Source organism: Verticillium dahliae, genomic scaffold (assembly GCF_000150675.1).
Source record: "Verticillium dahliae VdLs.17 supercont1.6 genomic scaffold, whole genome shotgun sequence".
NCBI lineage: Eukaryota > Fungi > Ascomycota > Sordariomycetes > Glomerellales > Plectosphaerellaceae > Verticillium > Verticillium dahliae.
In genome coordinates, this window is record NW_009276926.1 from 191,565 (window position 1) to 209,510 (window position 17,946).

General features: G+C 55.5%; 7 protein-coding genes and 1 non-coding gene across 8 annotated transcripts; 3 read left to right on the forward strand and 5 right to left on the reverse strand.

Annotated features, from left to right (window-relative positions):
* Positions 1-215: 215 nt before the first annotated feature.
* Positions 216-1,220, reverse strand: VDAG_03612 (oxidoreductase domain-containing protein; the record flags this gene model as incomplete). The annotated part of the gene is made up of 1 exon (XM_009653696.1): positions 216-1,220. The coding sequence occupies one exon, from the start codon at positions 1,218-1,220 to the stop codon at positions 216-218; it is 1,005 nt and encodes a 334-aa protein (XP_009651991.1).
* A 541-nt stretch (positions 1,221-1,761) lies between these two features.
* VDAG_03613 (NADPH dehydrogenase) lies at positions 1,762-3,166 on the reverse strand (the record flags this gene model as incomplete). The annotated part of the gene is made up of 2 exons (XM_009653697.1): positions 1,762-2,775; positions 2,828-3,166. The coding sequence occupies 2 exons, from the start codon at positions 3,164-3,166 to the stop codon at positions 1,762-1,764; spliced, it is 1,353 nt and encodes a 450-aa protein (XP_009651992.1).
* Positions 3,167-3,946: 780 nt separating this feature from the next.
* VDAG_03614 (GCY protein) lies at positions 3,947-5,126 on the reverse strand (the record flags this gene model as incomplete). The annotated part of the gene is made up of 3 exons (XM_009653698.1): positions 3,947-4,310; positions 4,386-4,923; positions 5,081-5,126. The coding sequence occupies 3 exons, from the start codon at positions 5,124-5,126 to the stop codon at positions 3,947-3,949; spliced, it is 948 nt and encodes a 315-aa protein (XP_009651993.1).
* Positions 5,127-6,294: 1,168 nt separating this feature from the next.
* VDAG_03615 (uncharacterized protein) lies at positions 6,295-6,886 on the reverse strand (the record flags this gene model as incomplete). Its single annotated transcript, XM_009653699.1, has 2 exons — positions 6,295-6,532; positions 6,810-6,886. The coding sequence occupies 2 exons, from the start codon at positions 6,884-6,886 to the stop codon at positions 6,295-6,297; spliced, it is 315 nt and encodes a 104-aa protein (XP_009651994.1).
* A 631-nt stretch (positions 6,887-7,517) lies between these two features.
* VDAG_03616 (uncharacterized protein) lies at positions 7,518-8,594 on the forward strand (the record flags this gene model as incomplete). The annotated part of the gene is made up of 3 exons (XM_009653700.1): positions 7,518-7,999; positions 8,081-8,277; positions 8,337-8,594. Exons 1-3 carry the CDS (start codon positions 7,561-7,563, stop codon positions 8,592-8,594), a joined length of 894 nt encoding a protein of 297 aa, XP_009651995.1. The 5' UTR covers positions 7,518-7,560.
* A 386-nt stretch (positions 8,595-8,980) lies between these two features.
* VDAG_20118 lies at positions 8,981-9,066 on the forward strand. The gene has a single exon. It is a non-coding gene; the product is annotated as a tRNA-Asn (tRNA).
* Positions 9,067-15,201: 6,135 nt separating this feature from the next.
* Positions 15,202-15,699, reverse strand: VDAG_03617 (riboflavin biosynthesis protein RibD C-terminal domain-containing protein; the record flags this gene model as incomplete). Its single annotated transcript, XM_009653701.1, has 1 exon — positions 15,202-15,699. The coding sequence occupies one exon, from the start codon at positions 15,697-15,699 to the stop codon at positions 15,202-15,204; it is 498 nt and encodes a 165-aa protein (XP_009651996.1).
* Positions 15,700-16,263: 564 nt separating this feature from the next.
* On the forward strand, positions 16,264-17,808 carry VDAG_03618 (uncharacterized protein; the record flags this gene model as incomplete). Its single annotated transcript, XM_009653702.1, has 4 exons — positions 16,264-16,639; positions 16,731-16,996; positions 17,081-17,726; positions 17,777-17,808. 4 exons carry the CDS (start codon positions 16,264-16,266, stop codon positions 17,806-17,808), a joined length of 1,320 nt encoding a protein of 439 aa, XP_009651997.1.
* Positions 17,809-17,946: the final 138 nt, after the last annotated feature.

Genomic DNA, 17,946 nt, shown 5'->3' on the forward strand with positions numbered 1-17,946 from the left:
TGACAACAGCGGGAAGATGCCAGTTGCTGCGATGGCGTGGTTTTGGTATGGTTTTCTTGAATAGCAACATTGTTAATCTCGACCACAAGTGTGGGATATAACTTGGCGCGAATGGGGATTCTAAATTCCGAGACTGTACTCCCCTCTCATCGTAAGCACAAAGGAGCAAACCGTTGAATTCTCACACTTCTGACGGTATCTTGCTTATATTCTGCCTATGGCGCCTGTCCCAGAATCTTCTCCTCCCACTCAATCAGGAGCTCCATTATTTCCAAGGAATCTGATAACCTCGCGGCAGGGCGCTTTGCCTCCTTGTGTCCAGCTGCCAAAGCTTCCTCTACCTTCTTGACCTGGCAGGCAAATGCGTCTTCGGAAGCCGTAACGACAACCTCCCTGGTCTCGCCCGTCTTGTACGTCTCTATCGTCAAGACATTATCGCCGGCAACAGGCAGCCAGGGGTTCGTCTTGAATGTCATGACGGCCTTGTCGCCCTGAACCACAAAGCCCGTGTCTTTGCCGTAACTGTCAGTCGACTGGATGGTCGCCAGGAGGCCGTTATCGAGGCGCAGCAACAGCGCGGCGTCCCTGCCGTGCGCGACGCCGCCGTCGTGCGAAACGTTGCCCGCGGCCTGCAGCGTCCTAGATCGGATAGCGTCGGGGCCGAACGCAGTCTGCACGATGAGATGCAGCAGAGAGACGGGGTAGCAGCCGAGGTTGTAGATGGTGCCCTTGCCGAGCGGGTTGGCTCTGTCCCAGATCTGGGCTGCGTAGTGGCCGTTGATGGCTCGAATGCTGCCCAGCTCACCCGACCTGACGATCTCGACGACCTTTTCCATAAAGGGGTGGCAGAGATACATGAGGCCCTCGAGCATGAAGACGTTGGCGTCACGCACGGCATCGAGGCTGGCCTTGGCATCAGCGAGGGTTGTGGTCAAGGGCTTTTCCGAGAGGATGGCCTTGCCACGCTTGGCGGCCGCAATAATGGCCTCGGCGTGGACATGGGAGGCGAGACCGATGTAAACGACATCGACCTCGTCGTCGCCGAGGATGGATTCGAGAGTATCGTAGCGCGAGGCGACATTGTACTTGTCTGCAAAGGCGCGCAAGTTGTCTGGATTCCTGCCGAAAATGGCTTGGATGGTTGAGCCCGTGCTGTTTTCAATTGCTTTCGCCACGGTGTGACTGATGAAGCCTGTTCCGAGAATTCCCCAACGAAGCATGATGAAAAGCAGTTCGTGGTCTTATTTTCAGGAAATTGGGTTTGTGGACAAGGTGAGGTGCAGAAGAGCCGCAATTCGATGGGCAATTTATAGGGGGTTGGATCGATGGCCGAAATAGGGACAAGAGAAAGGGGAGAATGGGAAAAGCATCGGGGAGTCCATTTGATATCGTCAGACGCCAATGCGGGGTAAGCCAAAACCGCTTGTTGGCTTTTTTCGCGATGGATTCGACTCATTCGCACCGTCGATAAGATTGACTTATAACCCAGGTTTCGCACTCCGGCGGCAACCGACGGAAGGATTGAGGGCTGATTGAGACATCTCCGAATGTACCTGATCAATTTGAGCGCTGTTCACTGTCAAGACTCTCTACATGCAGGTCCAGTCACGTTCATTCCACCATGTCGACACATTTCCCTCGAGCAAATCCATCATCTAAAGTCTTGATGTCTTCTGGCTACTGTACAAAACGCCGGTTCTATGTTTAGCCCAGTAAAACAACACAAATTTATGTTCTCAAGATCAGGAACCATCTTCAGACTTACGGAATGTTAATCTTGGCCGACTCCTTCTTGACGGCCGCCCTTCCACCGAATCCCCAGCCGATCTGGTGCGCCACCTGGATCGACGTCTCAAGCTCATCAGCCCATGCCCAGACAAGGCCGGGGTTCTTCTGGAACATCCTGCCCACGGCAACGAGGTCCAGCGGCGTGTCGTCCTCATCCTTGCCACCCGAGATGAGCTGCTCGGCGAGCGTACCTGTCTTGATGCTGCCGACGGTGCTCACAAATGCCTTGTCGCCGACCGCCTTCTTGATCGCCTTGGCGAAGCCAGCCTGGTATCCCGGCCCGCCCTTGACCTTCTGCGCCGTGTTGTTGCCACCGCTGGAAATGTCGAGAATGTCGACGCCCCGATCAGCCAGCAGCTTGGCGAACTCGATGCTCTCCTTGATCGTCCAGCTCTCGCCCTCAAAATCGGGGTTCGTGTCCAGCCACTCAGTCGCGCTGAAGCGCACAGCCAACGGCGTGCTGTCGGGCAAAATGGCGCGCGTCTCCTCGACGAGCTCGAGCGCCAGGCGCGTGCGGTTCTCAAAGCTGCCGCCGTACTTGTCCGTGCGCCTGTTGCTCGTCGGCGACAGGAAGCTCGAGACGAGGTAGCCGTGGGCAAAGTGCAGCTCGATCATGTCGAAACCGGCGTGCAGCGCCCGCTTGACGGCCGCGGCAAAGTCCCTCTTGACCTCGTCAATCTCGTCGAGAGTCAGCGCCCGCGGCGTGGGGAAGTCCTGGCCAAAGGGGACATCGGACGGCCCGACGACGTCGTTGGGCCAGCCGTTGACGTCCTCGGTCGCGATGGCCTGCGGGAGCCACGGGGCGACGGTCGAAGCTTTGCGGCCGGCGTGCCCGAGCTGAATCGAAATGAGCTGGTTCTGGCTGTGGGCAAAGTCGACGTGCTCCTTGAGCTTGTCGACGTGGGCGTCTAGCCAGATACCCGAGTCCTCCGGTGTGATGCGGCCATTTGCCTGAACGGCAGTAGCCTCAATCATGCTGAAACCAGGCTGCAGAGGGTGTCAGTTGGGTTCGCGAAACAGAGCAGTGCTTCAAACGTACGCCTCGCTGGACGATTCCGCCGTAGTGGGTAGTGTGCCAAAGGGTGTGGAAGCCCTCGTGCGCGCTGTACTGGCACATCGGGCTCAGCCAGATGCGGTTCGGCAGCTCGACGCCACGGATCTTGAGCGGTGTGAAAAGCTTGGGGATCTCACCGTTGGCGGCCTTGAGCGCGGTGCCGGCAGGTGGTGACTGCTCGGGGGTGAAGAAGGGGACGCCCTTGGCGGGGGTGTTTTCGAGGCTGGCAGGAATCTTCTTGCGCTCAACGAGAGCGGGTGTCCTCGACCGAGACGGCGGGATGCCCTCGTAGCCTGGGGCCGAGACCTTGTTGTCTGCCGTCATGATGCTATGTGTTGTTTCGGGGTTGTTGGAAGTTCAAGAAAACGAGACACGGTTCTTCACGTCAAGGTACTTGGTGCGCGGGGTTGTCTTTTAGATCAAGACCGATTCCAGGGGTATGTTGGACTGGGCCTCGGCAGTTTGAATAGCCCCCCGCATTTGGGACTTGCTCAGGATCTCAGGTCATGATAGCCTGAGAAGCAGAGCCACTGCACAGGAGGCAATCGAGAAAGGCGCTTGGTAAGCCTTGCAAGATGAAGGGATTGACAAGCCCATTCATACTAATCCACATTCGCCACACGGTTCATCGTTGCTTGACGATGGCTATCAAAACAAATTTTGAGGAGGTGGGCGTGGTGTTGGAATCGGGCAGACAGGCTTGACGGATGTCATGACGTTATTGATCCAGCGTTGATCGACTCCAATCGCCCACCATTTAGGCAGATCTATTTCCTAATCGAGAAAGTCCGGGTCCGGTAAGCTGGCTCGGTCGATCCCAGACGGGATTGTCCGCCGTTCAGGTTGTGGAATTTGAATTCCGCGTCGGCTCCAATTACCAAGCACGCTTTCGCTTGGTCGACGTAGGGGAAGATCGACTTGATTCCATGTCAGATCTGAACGTAAAGCTCGTAGTGCAATGCTCTGTTCCTGAATTGTCTTTAGTTCTGCCTGAGATCGACGCCGTTATGAATCCTCACAGTAAGGAGTCTTGTTGCTATCCCGACGTCAGCCCTTCAGACTCGAAAATCGACCTAGCACGCAGTTTGATCAACACCGTCCCGCTCAGGTCAACCAATTGCCCTCTGCATCTTCCCATCCAAAGTCCTCCATGGTCCACCCGCTGAGGGCGAGCTTCCCATCCACCTCACCCTTCAGGCTCTGGATGCCCTCAGCGATGCGATATTTCTTGATGGTGTCCTGCGCTTTGTTGATGGTATCGATCTCCTCGTCGCTTAGTGTCACAAGCTTAATGTTCTCCGCGATGCGCTTTTCCGAGCTGCTCTTGGGGATGACCGTGATGCCACGCTGGACCGCCCACGACAGGGACACGACGCCGGCCGAGCAGCCGTGCGCATCGGCAATCTTGGTGAACGTCTCATGACGAAGGATTTGGTTCTCTTCACCAGCACGGGACCCTCCAAGTGTCCTACAAGTACGTCAGCAAGCAAGGTCGGGTAAACTCTCCCATCTGGCATAATGTGCCAAGGGCAGCGAAACGTACGACCAGCTCATCACGTGGATGCCCTTTTCTTGACAGTACGGCACCAGCTTGAGGCACGGGTTAAATGCGTGAAGCTCGACCTGATTCACGGCAGGCACAATGCTGGCCTTCTGCAGCAGCCGGTCAAGCGTCTTTTGCGAAAAGTTGCTGACGCCGATGGACTTGCACGTGGGCCCGACCAGTTTCTCCATCCTCTTCCAGGTATCCTCGAAGCGCGGGTCCTCGTGCGGCCGCAGCACGGCTTTCTCGGGCTTCGGCGTCGTCGCCCACGGCCAGTGCATCAGCAGGACGTCGACGTAGTCGAGTCCCAAGCTCTCGAGCGAAATGCGCAGCGCCTCGGCGGGATCGTGGTGCCACTCGCCCCAGAACTTGGTCACGACGGTGATTTCCTCGCGCGGGATACCGCTCTCGCGGACGGCGCGGCCGACGACGTGCTCGACGCCGTAGGCTTGGGCCGTGTCGAGGAGGCGATAGCCGCTCTTCAGGGCGTGGATGATAGACTTCTCAAGCGCCTTATCGTCGTCTGTTCCGGGGCTGCCTATGCTTGGATGAGCGCTGTGTCGGGGGCGGTACGATGGCGGGTGTTCAGCCTACCCTGCCAAGTTCCCAAGCCCACTGCTGGCATACGCAAGCCTATGGTTCAATTCGATCGTCAGTTCCGGAAACCCTTCATGTTCTACTTGTTTGTGGCGCACCATTATTGAGTTCAAATGTCTTGGTACAAACTGATTGCGAAGCCATGCTGACTTTCTGATTCCTAAGGTGTAGTAGATATCAATGAGGAGTCGATGAAGAACAAAGGGGAAATTTCAAGGCTCTTAAAGTTTGCTCAAGTGATATCCCAGCCTCTTGTAACATGATGGAGAGGCAAGGTACTGTAGCATGACGTTGCCGCTCTACTCAGCGCCCTGCCTTACGACATCCCATACGCGGGGGTTGACGACACGACCCGCTTATCCGACTACCCCGCCCGACTCTAAGGTACCATATGGTATGTAGGATTTGGCTGCTTTATCATCATGGATGGTGTAAGGTGTGCTTGCGGTGACGGGCCACTAACTACTTCTCGGCGAATAATGTTTGTCAGGATGCTTTGGTGGGGGGGCCAAGCCAGGGGGGTGCTGTCTCTTCGTTATCAAGCCTCGCCTTTGAAGCCTCAAGTAGACCCTCTAGGGACCAAATGCAGATGGTCTCTCTGAGACAACATCCGAGCCGGCGTTCAGTACGGTACGAGAAGGCATCTCCACACCAGATTTGACGCCCGGTCAGTGATGGATCCAGCATTTCGCCCACCTGCCCCAAAAGCAATCCAATCAACCAATTTACCTACGCAGATTTATGCGCTGACTCTTATATCTAATGAATAACATCTTCTCAATCGGAATTTGTCCCGCGTAATGAGATGCAAGGCAATAAAGCCTCGAACAATTTCTTTGTATGTAAAGTAGTAAAAAGAAGCGAGCGAGAATAACAGACCACCTCAAACGAAGCACTACTAAATCGTCAGTATAAAGCCCTGAGCCGACGACACGTCCCTCAATTTGAGATGCTTTACCTGGGTCCAGGTCCTCGTCGGTTTTACCGATTTCGTTGTTATTGTTGCCGACTAATTATCTCTGCCCGTAAGCTAGCATCATCTCAACACAGTAACCCTGGAAACAGTCAACTCATAAACAGCTGCCAAGCTTGAGACTTTCTTTGCAAAGTATATTCAATGCCTCAAGAACAGGCCACAAAGGGGCCAGATAACCAGACCAACAGCATCTGCATCAGAACGCAACGTCAAGATTCAACCAAAGGCCTCGACTTATGGTGACCTTCAAAAAGTCTACCCCAGTCATCTGCCAAGCAGGTGTTTAGGTACACTGCTACATGCCACTGCCCTTTGCAGGAGTTCAACAACCCCTCTCTAGTAGCAGAAAATGCTGCTCAGCTGGTCGTTGAACTGACCATATTTGTCGTGGATGCTGGGGACGTTGACGTTGCACTCGGTGAACATCGGACCGCCTTGGCAGTCAGCGTCTCTGTAGAAGCGGCAGCAGCCACCGCTGATGCGGAAGCTGAATACAGCGTCGTTGGTGAAACCGCTCCAGTTGGTGCCGCCGCGGTTGCTGAAGCAAGAGTTGACCGGCATGGGGCCACTTGTTCTGGGGGGCCTAGGTGTTAGCAGCTATCTGTTTACATCTGAATGTGAAGAGGGTTCCTCACAGCGCAGCCTCCCACGGTAGTCCCGATCGTAGCAGAGCGCGAGATCGAGGGCCATGGCGGGCAAAAGGAGCATTCTAAGAGCGGTCCCGAGGCCGATATCGGGGCTTGGGTGATCGAAGAGAACATGATGGCCTTTTGGAAGCAACAACACTGGTGAGTGTGTACAGGAATTTGAGTGACGAGCAGAGTTGAGAGGATCTGATGATGGATGCTGACCCAGCGGCCAGACCAGTCCGCAGCGTAGTGATACAATGCATCCTCGCCTCGAGTATTCGGAACTCGGCGTTGAACATGGTACGCACCCCAAGCAGCGCTGCCGCCTTTTCTTTAAAAGCCGCACCCAGAGTTGATGCGGCGCTGAACGCCTCTGAGGGGAAGAGTACCGCGCTGCCGTAGCAGAAAGAGGCCAGGAAGGCCACCACCAGTCAGGCGCATGGCCTGGCCAGTGTAGCGCGCGGTGTTGGTGAGGTTTATGGCCGATGTCAGCATCTGTGCCTGCAAACCAGTGACAAACAACTCTTTTCTCGCCAGGCTGGATGTGACAAAGAATCGGACCCTCCTAAGTTCTCCGGCAGTGTGGCAGGATCAACATTCTCAAGATCAAGAGATAAATGTATTGATTCTATTGACAGATCGTTCGTCGACATGCGATTCATCTTCTTGCGTAGCCTGCGTCGAAGACACTTGGCATCATGGTCTATGGCAGGATGTGGGCCCTTCGTACAATGTCCCATGTATGCACAAGCTGTGATTATCCATCGTCGGTGCAATACCGCGCCGCTGCACAGACAGTTCTCCTCCGTCCGCGTCCGAGTAACAGCGGCTTAACTCCGCACCAGCACCCTGCCGGCAGCATCGCCCCGATAGCCAAGACAATGAACTTTGTATAAGTGATGGCCACAATCTACTTTCTGAAAGCCATGTGTCTGGCTACAGACGCATCATAAAAAACTGACCAATTGCCATTATGTCGTTCAACGCAGGCCCAGTCCTCCTCCTTGGCGGCACTGGCAAGGTAGCTCGCAGCATCGCCGCGCTCTTGGCCAAATCGGACATCCCCACTATCCAAGCCTCTCGTAACGGTGCCACCACAGAGCCCGATGCCACGAACATCTCAGGTGTCGCGTTCGACTGGCACGATGAGACGACCTACGCCAAAGCTCTCGCGGCAAAACCGCGCGCCGTATTCCTCGTCGCGCCACCCATTCTCGACAGTTTCTCCCCCATGTCGGCGTTCATCAATATTGCACAAGAAAAAGGAGTCCGGCGATTTGTCCTCCTGAGCTCGAGCGCGCTGGAAGCGGACGAGGAGGGCGTGGCAATGGGCAAGGTGCACGCCTACCTCAAAGCTCTCGGCGACAAGGGCCAAGTGGAGTGGGCGGCTCTGCGGCCGACCTGGTTCCAGGGTGAGTTGTGGCAGCGCTTGCATCAATTCCCTCTGTGGCAAGCTGCGTGCGGCGGGCGAGCGGGCGCTGACATGCTGGCAGAGAATCTGGTAGAGCACAGGGCGCATGTCATGTCTATTTGGGGCGAGGGCAAGGTGTACTCGGCCACGGGGGAGGGACGAATCCCATGGGTTGCTGTCGAGGACATTGCGGCCTCGGCGTTCCAACTCTTGACGCAGGAGGCAGCGCCCAATGCAGAGTTTCTGATTCTGGGGCCGGAGCTGCTTTCCTACGGCGATGTGGGTGCTCATACTCGTCGTCTACATCTTTAGGGTGACTTTTGCTAACACCAGGACAGATTGCTGCGATTATTTCCGACGTGCTGGGCCGCAAGGTCGTGCATCACCAACAGACGCCGCGCGAGCGGAAGGATATGTTCGCCATGGCGGGCATGCCTGATGGCTATGCTGACATGATGGCAGCGTTGGATGTTCAGATTCTCCATGGAAGCGAGGAGAGGACGAACGACGTGGTGTTAAAGCTCACAGGCAGAGAACCGAGAAGGTTTCGGGTCATGGCTGAGCAGCGCAAAGAGGTTTGGCTCAGCGATGCATGAGGAAGAGGTCAGAAGCGCCAATTGGGGTCCGCGATTGAGGTTGGTGTTGGCGAGTGTGACATTCGCCAGGGCCACTGTCGTCTCCCAGTGAAAAGTGTGGATCGAGAGGGCATCCTTGGATGACATTTATCAGGGCCTAGGTAAAGCCTCAAGCCTCAAAAGTGCTACGGACAGGAACAAAAAAATGTTATACTAAAGGATGCATATGGCGTTTCATCACTTTTTGGAATGATGGTCCTTTCACGAAACAAATGTGATCAAAGTCAACAGAGCCAAAAACTACAGAAAAAAGCCCCACCAAACTGCACCTCGAAAGCATGACATCTCCACAAGTGCGGCATTTTCCAGACATGATGCACATTGCCATTGGGCCGTTCAACAATTAATCCCTGGTGGCCCAGTTGGTTAAGGCGTCCGACTGTTAATCAACAGGCAAATCGGGAGATCGACAGTTCGAACCTGTCTCGGGGAGAATTTCCTTTTGCAGATGGCGTCGACGATGACCAACCATCTGTCACTTCGTTTTTTTTTTTTGTATGCGAGGCAGATTTGGCCTTGATAGAAAGAAACAGCATCTGGCGGCATGAGGCAGTAAAGCCTGTTTATTCCTCTTTCCGGTGGCATGACTTTCAGGCATTCATTCACTCTCGGTCGGATGGAGTTGAGTGTCTTGTGAGTCAATTTTGTTTTTGGAGTTACATCGGCGGAATTTTGTCGCCCACCTTCCTACTGTCCCTGGTAGCATGCTATCGAGGTCGCCCATAAGAGGCAAGATTAGGTCTAGCAGCGGAAATTGATCAGGGAAGATACTGTGGCACCAGCAATAACTCAGGAAGATGGAGGCCCAGGGTACAATAAGTATGAGAGTTTATGGTATGGCGTGAATCCAAGTCCAAGCAAAGACTCAAAGCAGTTCCTACGCTCTGCTGTACAGGGTGTGAGCGGCGAGAACGGCTATCCATTGACACTATATGTGCCCAGAAACTGTTATCCTACCTACCTGTACCTGCCTTGGGGACGTGACTGAATCCGGTACTTGCCTGATTTTTATTACGGCATCAGATTGATCGTGGACAGGTTGGTCTTTGACGTGGGACGGCGCGACGCGAACTGGTGGATCCCATTCCACGTGGCGCCCCACCTGCAGCCATGGCGAACGAACGCGACACGATCCATGTTGCGTCGGATGGAGAAGGGGGGAATGGTGGTGTGAGACGACAGCTTCGATCGACGCGCAAGCCGAGCAACAAGGTCGTCGACAATCGATCCATCGACAACGAAGTCATCGACGATGAACATATCAATGATGAAGCGACCGAGGGTCAAGCCAGAAACGAGCCGACCGACGATGTGGAAATCACGGAGCGAAGAGCCAATAGGCGCGGTACCAAACCGACGGTGCGACGACCAATCTCCGGGACTCTTGGAGGGCAGCCGGACGGAAGAGCGTTGCTGCGCGCTATGGAGAAACAGATGGAACTACAGACGAAGATCATGAGAAAGGTCCTGGAAGAGTCCCAGTCACAGTCGACAAGAATTGAAGAGCTCCAGAACGAAGTGGAGAAGCTTAGGAAAGCCCTCCATGCGACCACGAATGAAACCCAGAGCCTGCGTGCGAGCATCGAAACAGTCACTACGACGATCGCAGGGCAGGATAGATCGGGGCCGTCCTACGCAGACATTGCCCGGATGCCACAGGCCGGCCAACTCAGCAACACGAGGCAGGCTACCATGACAACGCCACCGACGCCAATAGACATGGTCTTCTGCACGATCGACACATCCAGGATGGAGGACGAACAAGGTGAACAGCTCACACCGGGCGCTATTCGTACCCTTACGGAAGGCGAGGTCAGGGTGGACCAAAGCCAATCCAAGTGGCGTTGCCTGGCCGTGACCAAGGACCCGAAGAAGCCTCGAATCAGAATTGCCTGCAGAAACGAGCAGGAGCACGCCATGGTGAAACAACTGGTGGAAGCCAAGCTGCCTCGAGGAGCTAGGATGCTGCGAGACGAACTCTATCCTGTCAAAGTCGACTACGTGAGCCGCATGGTGGTCTTGGATGAGGCGAACACCATCCGCAGTGGGGCCGCGGAGGAGATTGGCAAAGAAAACGACGTACAAGTTGCGAAAGTAGGCTGGCTAAGTAACAGGGACGTCCCGAAGGCATACGGCTCAATGGTTATGTACCTCACGAAGAGAGCGGACGCGGAAAGGCTACTCGCGGAGGGCTACGCCTATGCGGGAGGACAATCTGGGAGGACCAAGGTCTTCGAATCTCGTCCTCGCCTCGACCAGTGCTACAACTGTCAACAGATGGGCCGCGGCCATAAAGCTCACCAGTGCGACCGACCCCAGGTGTGCGGGAAATGTGCCAAGGAGGGGCACCACCACAGTGCCTGCAATGAGACTATCCTCAAGTGTGTTCCCTGCGGAGGTCCCCATGCATCTTTCAGCAGAAACTGCAAGAAGCTCTACCCATCTTTGAATGAGTAGTACGCTCCGTATGATCCAACTCAATGTGCGAAAACGCGGCGAGGTTCACGAGAGCCTCATGAACGACGAGGACATTCAGGACGTAGCGGTGCTGGCGATCCAGGAACCACAGGCACGGATGATCAAAGGACGGCTGTTGACGACGCCGATGGGACATCACAGATGGACAAAGATGGTCCCACCAACGATTGGGGAAGGACGATGGGCGATCCGAAGCATGCTTTGGGTAAGGAAGGATTTGGAGGCTGAACAGGTGCGGATAGAGTCTCCGGACATGACAGCAGCATTGTTGCGGCTTCCAGGGAAACTGGTACTGGTGGTGTCCGTGTACGTGCAGGGGATGGACACCCAGGCATTACAGGAAGCGTGCAACACCATACGTAGAGCGGTCGCGGACGCCAGGAGAGCCGCAGGAGAGGTGGTGGACGTGGTCATTGCGGGCGACTTCAATCGCCACGATCAACTATGGGGAGGAGACGACGTGTCTCCGGTACGACAGGGTGAAGCCGACAACATCATCGACCTGATGAACGAGCTCTCCCTCTGCAGCATGCTCCCGAGGGGCACGAAGACTTGGCAAGGCGGGGACCACGAGTCGACAATCGACCTGGTGCTGGTATCAGAAGACCTAGCTGCGGCCATGATCAAGTGTACGACGAACGGAACAGAGCACGGGTCGGACCACCGCACCATCGAAACGATTTTTGATGTATCAGTGCCGGCCCCGAAAATCCAGGACCGACCTCTGTACAAGAACGCGCCATGGAATGAAATCAACACTCGAATTTCCACTGCACTCGAGACAGCCCCGATGGAAGGCACGGTCCAAGAGAAGACGGACAGACTCATGTCAGTGGTGCTGGAAGCAGTACAGGCCTTGACACCAAAAGCCAAACCATCGCCACACGCGAAGCGGTGGTGGACGGCGGATCTTACGCAGCTCCGCCACATCCACACACATTGGAGGAACCGGGCGAGGGCAGCGAGACGGGCAGGACGGAACGATGAAGCACTGGAGAACACGGCCAAGGGAGCAGCGAAACAATACCACGGTGCCATTCGACAACAGAAGAAAACCCATTGGAACGACTTTCTGGCCGACAACGACAACATCTGGAAGGCCGCCAAGTATCTCAAGTCGGGCGACGACGCGGCATTCGGCAAGGTGCCGCAGCTTGTAAAGGCTGATGGCACACGGACGACCAACGGCAAAGAGCAAGCGGAAGAATTGCTTACGACTTTCTTCCCGCCCCCACCAGAGCACATCGAAGAGGAGGGTGAGAGGCCGCAGCGCGAATCGGCTGTCACCATGCCTGACATCACGATGGAAGAAGTCGAGCGCCGGCTTTTCGCGACGAAATCGTGGAAAGCACCCGGTGAGGACGGGTTGCCGGCGATGGTCTGGAAACAGATTTGGCCAGCCGTCAAGCACAGTGTCCTTGCGATTTTCCGCGCATCGCTAGAGGAAGGAGTACTCCCCGACCAATGGAGGCATGCCAAGATCATCCCGCTCAAGAAGCCCGGCAAAGGAGACTACACCATCGCCAAGGCTTGGAGGCCCATCTCGCTCCTCGCCACGCTCGGCAAGGTTCTCGAGTCGGTTGTTGCGGAGAGGATATCCCATGCAGTCGAAACCCATGGGCTGTTGCCCACGAACCACTTCGGGGCCCGCAAACAGAGGTCAGCAGAACAAGCGTTGGTGTTGCTGCAAGAACAAATCTACGCAGCATGGAGAAATCGTTGGGTGGTCAGCCTCGTGAGCTTCGATGTGAAGGGAGCATACAATGGAGTATGCAAAGAGAGACTCATTCAGAGAATGAGAGCGAGGGGCCTCCCAGAAGATTTGCTCCGTTGGGTAGAGGCATTCTGCTCCGATCGGACGGCGACAATTCAGGTCAACGGCCAAGCATCAGAGGTCCGGACCCTGCCTCAGGCTGGACTACCGCAAGGATCGCCACTGTCACCGATCCTGTTTCTGTTCTTCAACGCCGACCTTGTACAACAGAAGATCAACTGCTATGGAGGAGCTATAGCCTTTGTCGACGACTTCACAGCCTGGGTCGCTGGACCAACCACGCAAGACAACCGTAAAGGGATCGAGGCGATCATCGAGAAGGCACTGGACTGGGAGCAGAGAAGCGGGGCGACTTTCGAAGCGGACAAGACGGCGGTCATCCACTTCACCCGATGGGCCAAAAGGTCCGATTCGGAACCTTTCACTATCAAGGGCCAAACAGTCAAACCCAAACAGCATGTCAAGATCCTCGGCGTGATCATGGACATTGGACTCAGATACAGGGAACACATTGCAAGAGTGGCGACCAAGGGACTAGAGGCTGCGATGGAGCTGAAACGACTGAGAGGATTGACCCCGGCGACAGCACGGCAGCTATTCACGGCCACCGTGGCCCCAGTGGTGGACTATGCCTCTAACGTCTGGAGGCACCGATGCAAAGACCGGACGGCAGCAGCAATCTATCGCGTCCAAAAGGTCGGAGCGCAGGCAATTATTGGAGCGTTCGTCACGATAGCCACAAGCGTAGCAGAAGCGGAGGCTCACATCGCCAGTGCACCAGAGCGATTCACGAGAAGGGCCATCAAGCTATGGACAGATCTCCACGCACTGCCTGAGACCAACCCGCTTCGAAAACTGACCTCTCGCATAAAGAAGTTCAGGCGCTTCCACCGCTCACCATTTTTCCAACTGGCAACTTCGCTCAACGAAATTCCAATGGAGGACCTGGAAACAATCAACCCATTCACACTGCCGCCGTGGATGGAAAGAGTGCAGACCGTCACTGAATGGAACGACGAGGATGCAACACTGACGCGGGTCGATGAGGAAGCCACGGTGCGCATCGCTGTGAGCAGCTCGGCACGAAACGAGGTGGTCGGCGTCGGTGGAACCGTCAAGGGGCCAGGGACGAGGCTCGAGACGTTTTCCTTCACCCACGGCATGAGGACCGATCAGAACCCATTTTCCGGAGAACTGGTAGCGGCAGCATACGCGTTGCGATTTCTGCCGCAGCTGAGGGGGCAGACCGTGACGCTACTGACAAGCAACAAAGCCGCGGTGCTGACACTTCGAAACCCCCAACAACAGTCTGGACAAGAGTACGTTCGCTGCATCTACGAGGCGATCACCCGACTGCGAGAAACCGGGAACACCATCTCAGTCGTGTGGCTTCCGAGCCATCTCGACGACGACCTCCTGAAGAAAGCGAAAGGAGAAGCACGCAAGGCCAGCCGAGATGGCGCCTTGCCTGAAAAACAGTTCCCAAAGATGCGATCCACCACCCTCAACGCTGCAAGGCGCAAACTACGTGTGGAAAGACGACTACCAGATAATGTTGGAAAACTCTCGAAGGAAGTCGACATAGCACTACCCGGCAAGCACACTCGAGAACTATATGATAACCTTTCCTGGATGGAGGCGAGCATGCTGGCCCAGCTCAGGACAGGCATGGCGAGACTGAACGCCTCACTTTTCCGAATCAGGGCAGTAGCTTCAGCCCAATGCGCATGCGGACAAGCGAGAGAGACGGTGGAGCACTTTCTCCTCCGATGCACACGATGGGCAACACAACGAGCCGAGACACTCATGCGCCCTGGCACACAAAGAGACAACATCTCCTTCCATTTGGGAGGTAAGACGACATCAGATGGTGATGATTGGAAGCCGGACATGAAAGCAGTCCGAGCTACGATACGCTTTGCGAAGGCCACGGGCCGACTGGAGAACGTGTGATCCCTTGCGGGGGCCTAACACACCAAAACCCCCCTTCTTCTACTAACCGAACCTAACACCCACACCTCGTGTCAACAACAGTAAGCGCCGCTTCAGTCGCCGTAGATAGGACTCTGAACACTTGAAGAATAGCCTTCAAGCAGCTTGCCAATACAATCTAAACCCCACGAGAAACCGGCGGCAAGACAGAAGACGAGAAAGCAAGAGCGGAAAGATGACCTATTATGGGCTTGGGAGATTCGGACAGACTAGAGGAAGCGACCGTGTACAATAGCAAATAGTGCCTTATTGGCTCTAGGCCACCAGGCGTAATAAACTTGTGTGTGTGTGTGTACCTGCCTTGCCATAGGTACCTTGCGGTACTTACCTTAGGTACCTTAGGCAGATATCTATCTTCCAAAAGTCTTCATTTTCAGTCTCCTGCGATATCATCTTGATGCCTCTGCCGATAATGGCTGGCATGACAGCTGTCTCAACAGCGTCCAGCAGCCCAGCTGCGAGGAACTCACTGGCAAGACGGCTACCGCCCATCAGCCAGATATCTTTGCCCTGGCCAGACTTGAGGTTTCTGACCATATCTATGTAGCCATCTCTGACGATTTCAATGTCGGGATAATCTTCTTGCTTCAATGTCTTGCTTATGACGATGACATGGTGACCGGCAAGAATGTTGGCACCGGATGTCTCGCCGTGATGAAGCATTACTTCGTATGTCTTGCGGCCCATGACGAGACATGAAAATTCATTGTAAAGGGCGGTGAAGTCAATGGATGGGTCGTCAAGAATCCATGTAGTTGAGCCATCCGGCGAGGCGATGAAGCCATCGAGGGTAGTGGCAACATTATACCGAACGCGCGGCATCGTGCGACTCAGGTCCGAAGTTTTGGTTGTTCTGAATGATGTGTCCCTGTCAAGAGAATAAGAGTACGCACGAACTTCGTGGATGCTCTTTGACCGCCAACAGAAAATGTAGCTTGTGGTTCTTAGGAGCCTTGGCTGAAGGTTGCCTTCGGTCAGTGATTCGGTCAGTGATTCACAGTCGGTCAGTATCGGTCACAACCGGTAAATCCGGCCGGTACACTGGCAGGGATGTGCATGCGATGGAAGAGGGGGAATTGGGAAACTAGGGCGGCCCAGGCCAGATCTGATGAATTGAGGGGCACGTGGAACCCCTGAGCCGGTCGACCAAAAAATAGGATCAAGGAAACGATCTGTCGGATGGCTCAGTGCCCTCTCGCTAGACTCGGCGTCGGTATTTGACCCCGAATGTTCGCCCGACCGCAAAACTCCTGCTGCCTGACCCTCCTACTTCCAAGACTCAATACCCACAGCTGCAAGCACGACGCCGACCCGGAACGTACATTAAACGAGCTGCGGAGCGTCGCTGTACTTAACATTTTCCCCATCGGCCGGATATGCCCTGAGATGCCACCACCTGCGATGCCGCCTACGCGGCGATCGCGCAACGGTTGCCTCGATTGCCGCCGCGCGAAGGTCAAATGCGACGAGCTCCGGCCGTCTTGCGGGACGTGTGCGCGGAGACGGCATGCCTGTCAGGGGTATGCAAAGCCTGTGCCGTCAACAGGCACCTTAGCCGCACCTTCGGCACGGAACGTCAGAACGCCAACGGGGCCGGCCACAGTCTTAGGGTCGAACAAGGCGGCCGCAGGTGAAGAGCTGATGCGAAACGGAAACGCTGCAATGTCATTACCAGCCCTTGATAAATTGGGGTTTCTATCGCTCATACCCCCCGGGGCCGTTCCGGCTTCTGATGAGATCAACATTGAACTCTACTTTAACCGTACGTCTCTGGTTATAACGAACTGTTTCATATTTCATGCGGCCTGCAGAGTTGTGAGGCATTCAAATCGAGTCATGGCTAACTTTCAAAGGGCACCCTTCCGAGCTTCTCATCGGACAAGAATTCGTCAGTGAGATGAACGCCAACGCATTGCTGATACTCCAGCGCGACCCAGTACGGGTGGCAGACACTTTGTCGGCCATTGGTTATGCGTATCAAGTCGGCGACAGGGCGGGATCCTTGCTGCCCGTTCTGAATCGAAGGGCAAGGATCCTGGCCAACCTTCGGAGCATGAAGGCGTCGAGCTTTTACTTCGAGGAAGCCCTCTTTCTGCTTCTAGGTCTATGTGCCATGGAGGTAAGCTACCGTAGCATTGCGATTCCCCATTCACACATGCGTATCAAATATTGCCATATTGCCATGTACTCACCACGAGGACAGCTCGTCACGCTCGCACAGCCGGGCCACCACGCCACCATACCGACGGTTCTGGGTAACGTCTCCTCCCTCATATCCCACCACACCTCGATAGGCGGCGAAATTTCCTTCGTCAGTCGCTATCTTCTGCGTGCCCTTGCTCGTCAAGACCTTGTCGTTTCCCTCGTCCATCTCCGACGCCCTCGCGTGCCAACCTGCATCTGGCTCGAGACGAACGACTGCGCAAAAGCAGACCGTCTTCTCGGCTACACAGCCACGCTCATGCCTTTGCTCGAGGAGCTCTGCATCCTCGCAGAGGATATGCGCGAGCAGATTCTCCAACCAAGTCATTCATCAGCCACAGATCAAGCCGTGCATGAGAATACAGCCGCATCCATATCCCCATCGTCTCAGGATACCTCCTACGCCACAGCCACCAGCCCGAGGTCCTCCGATTCAGTTTGTTCAGACGTCAAACGACCATCCGCCATAACGCCCTTCTTCAACCCCTCCCCCGAGTCCACCTCGATTCAACTCCGAGCCGCGTCCCTCTACCAACGCCTGACAGCCTGGTCTCCACCCATCACAGACAACACCCCCTTCCTGACGACCCGCAAATTCCGTGTCCAGGCCGCATCCTATCGCTCCGCAGCCCTCCTCTACCTCCACCGTCTGCAGCACCCCCCTAGCAGCAGCATCAGGAACGACGACGCATCCCAGCCCGCAGCCTCCGAAACGGGAACCGAAGCTGAAGCAGACGCCGCGGCTCTCCACGGCGCGCATGACGTGCTCCTCTACGCATCTGGCGCGCCAGCTGCTGAGACGAAGCTTCTTCTCTGGCCCGTCTTCCTTGCGGCGTGCGAGATGCGCGGAGAAGAAGACAGGCGGGC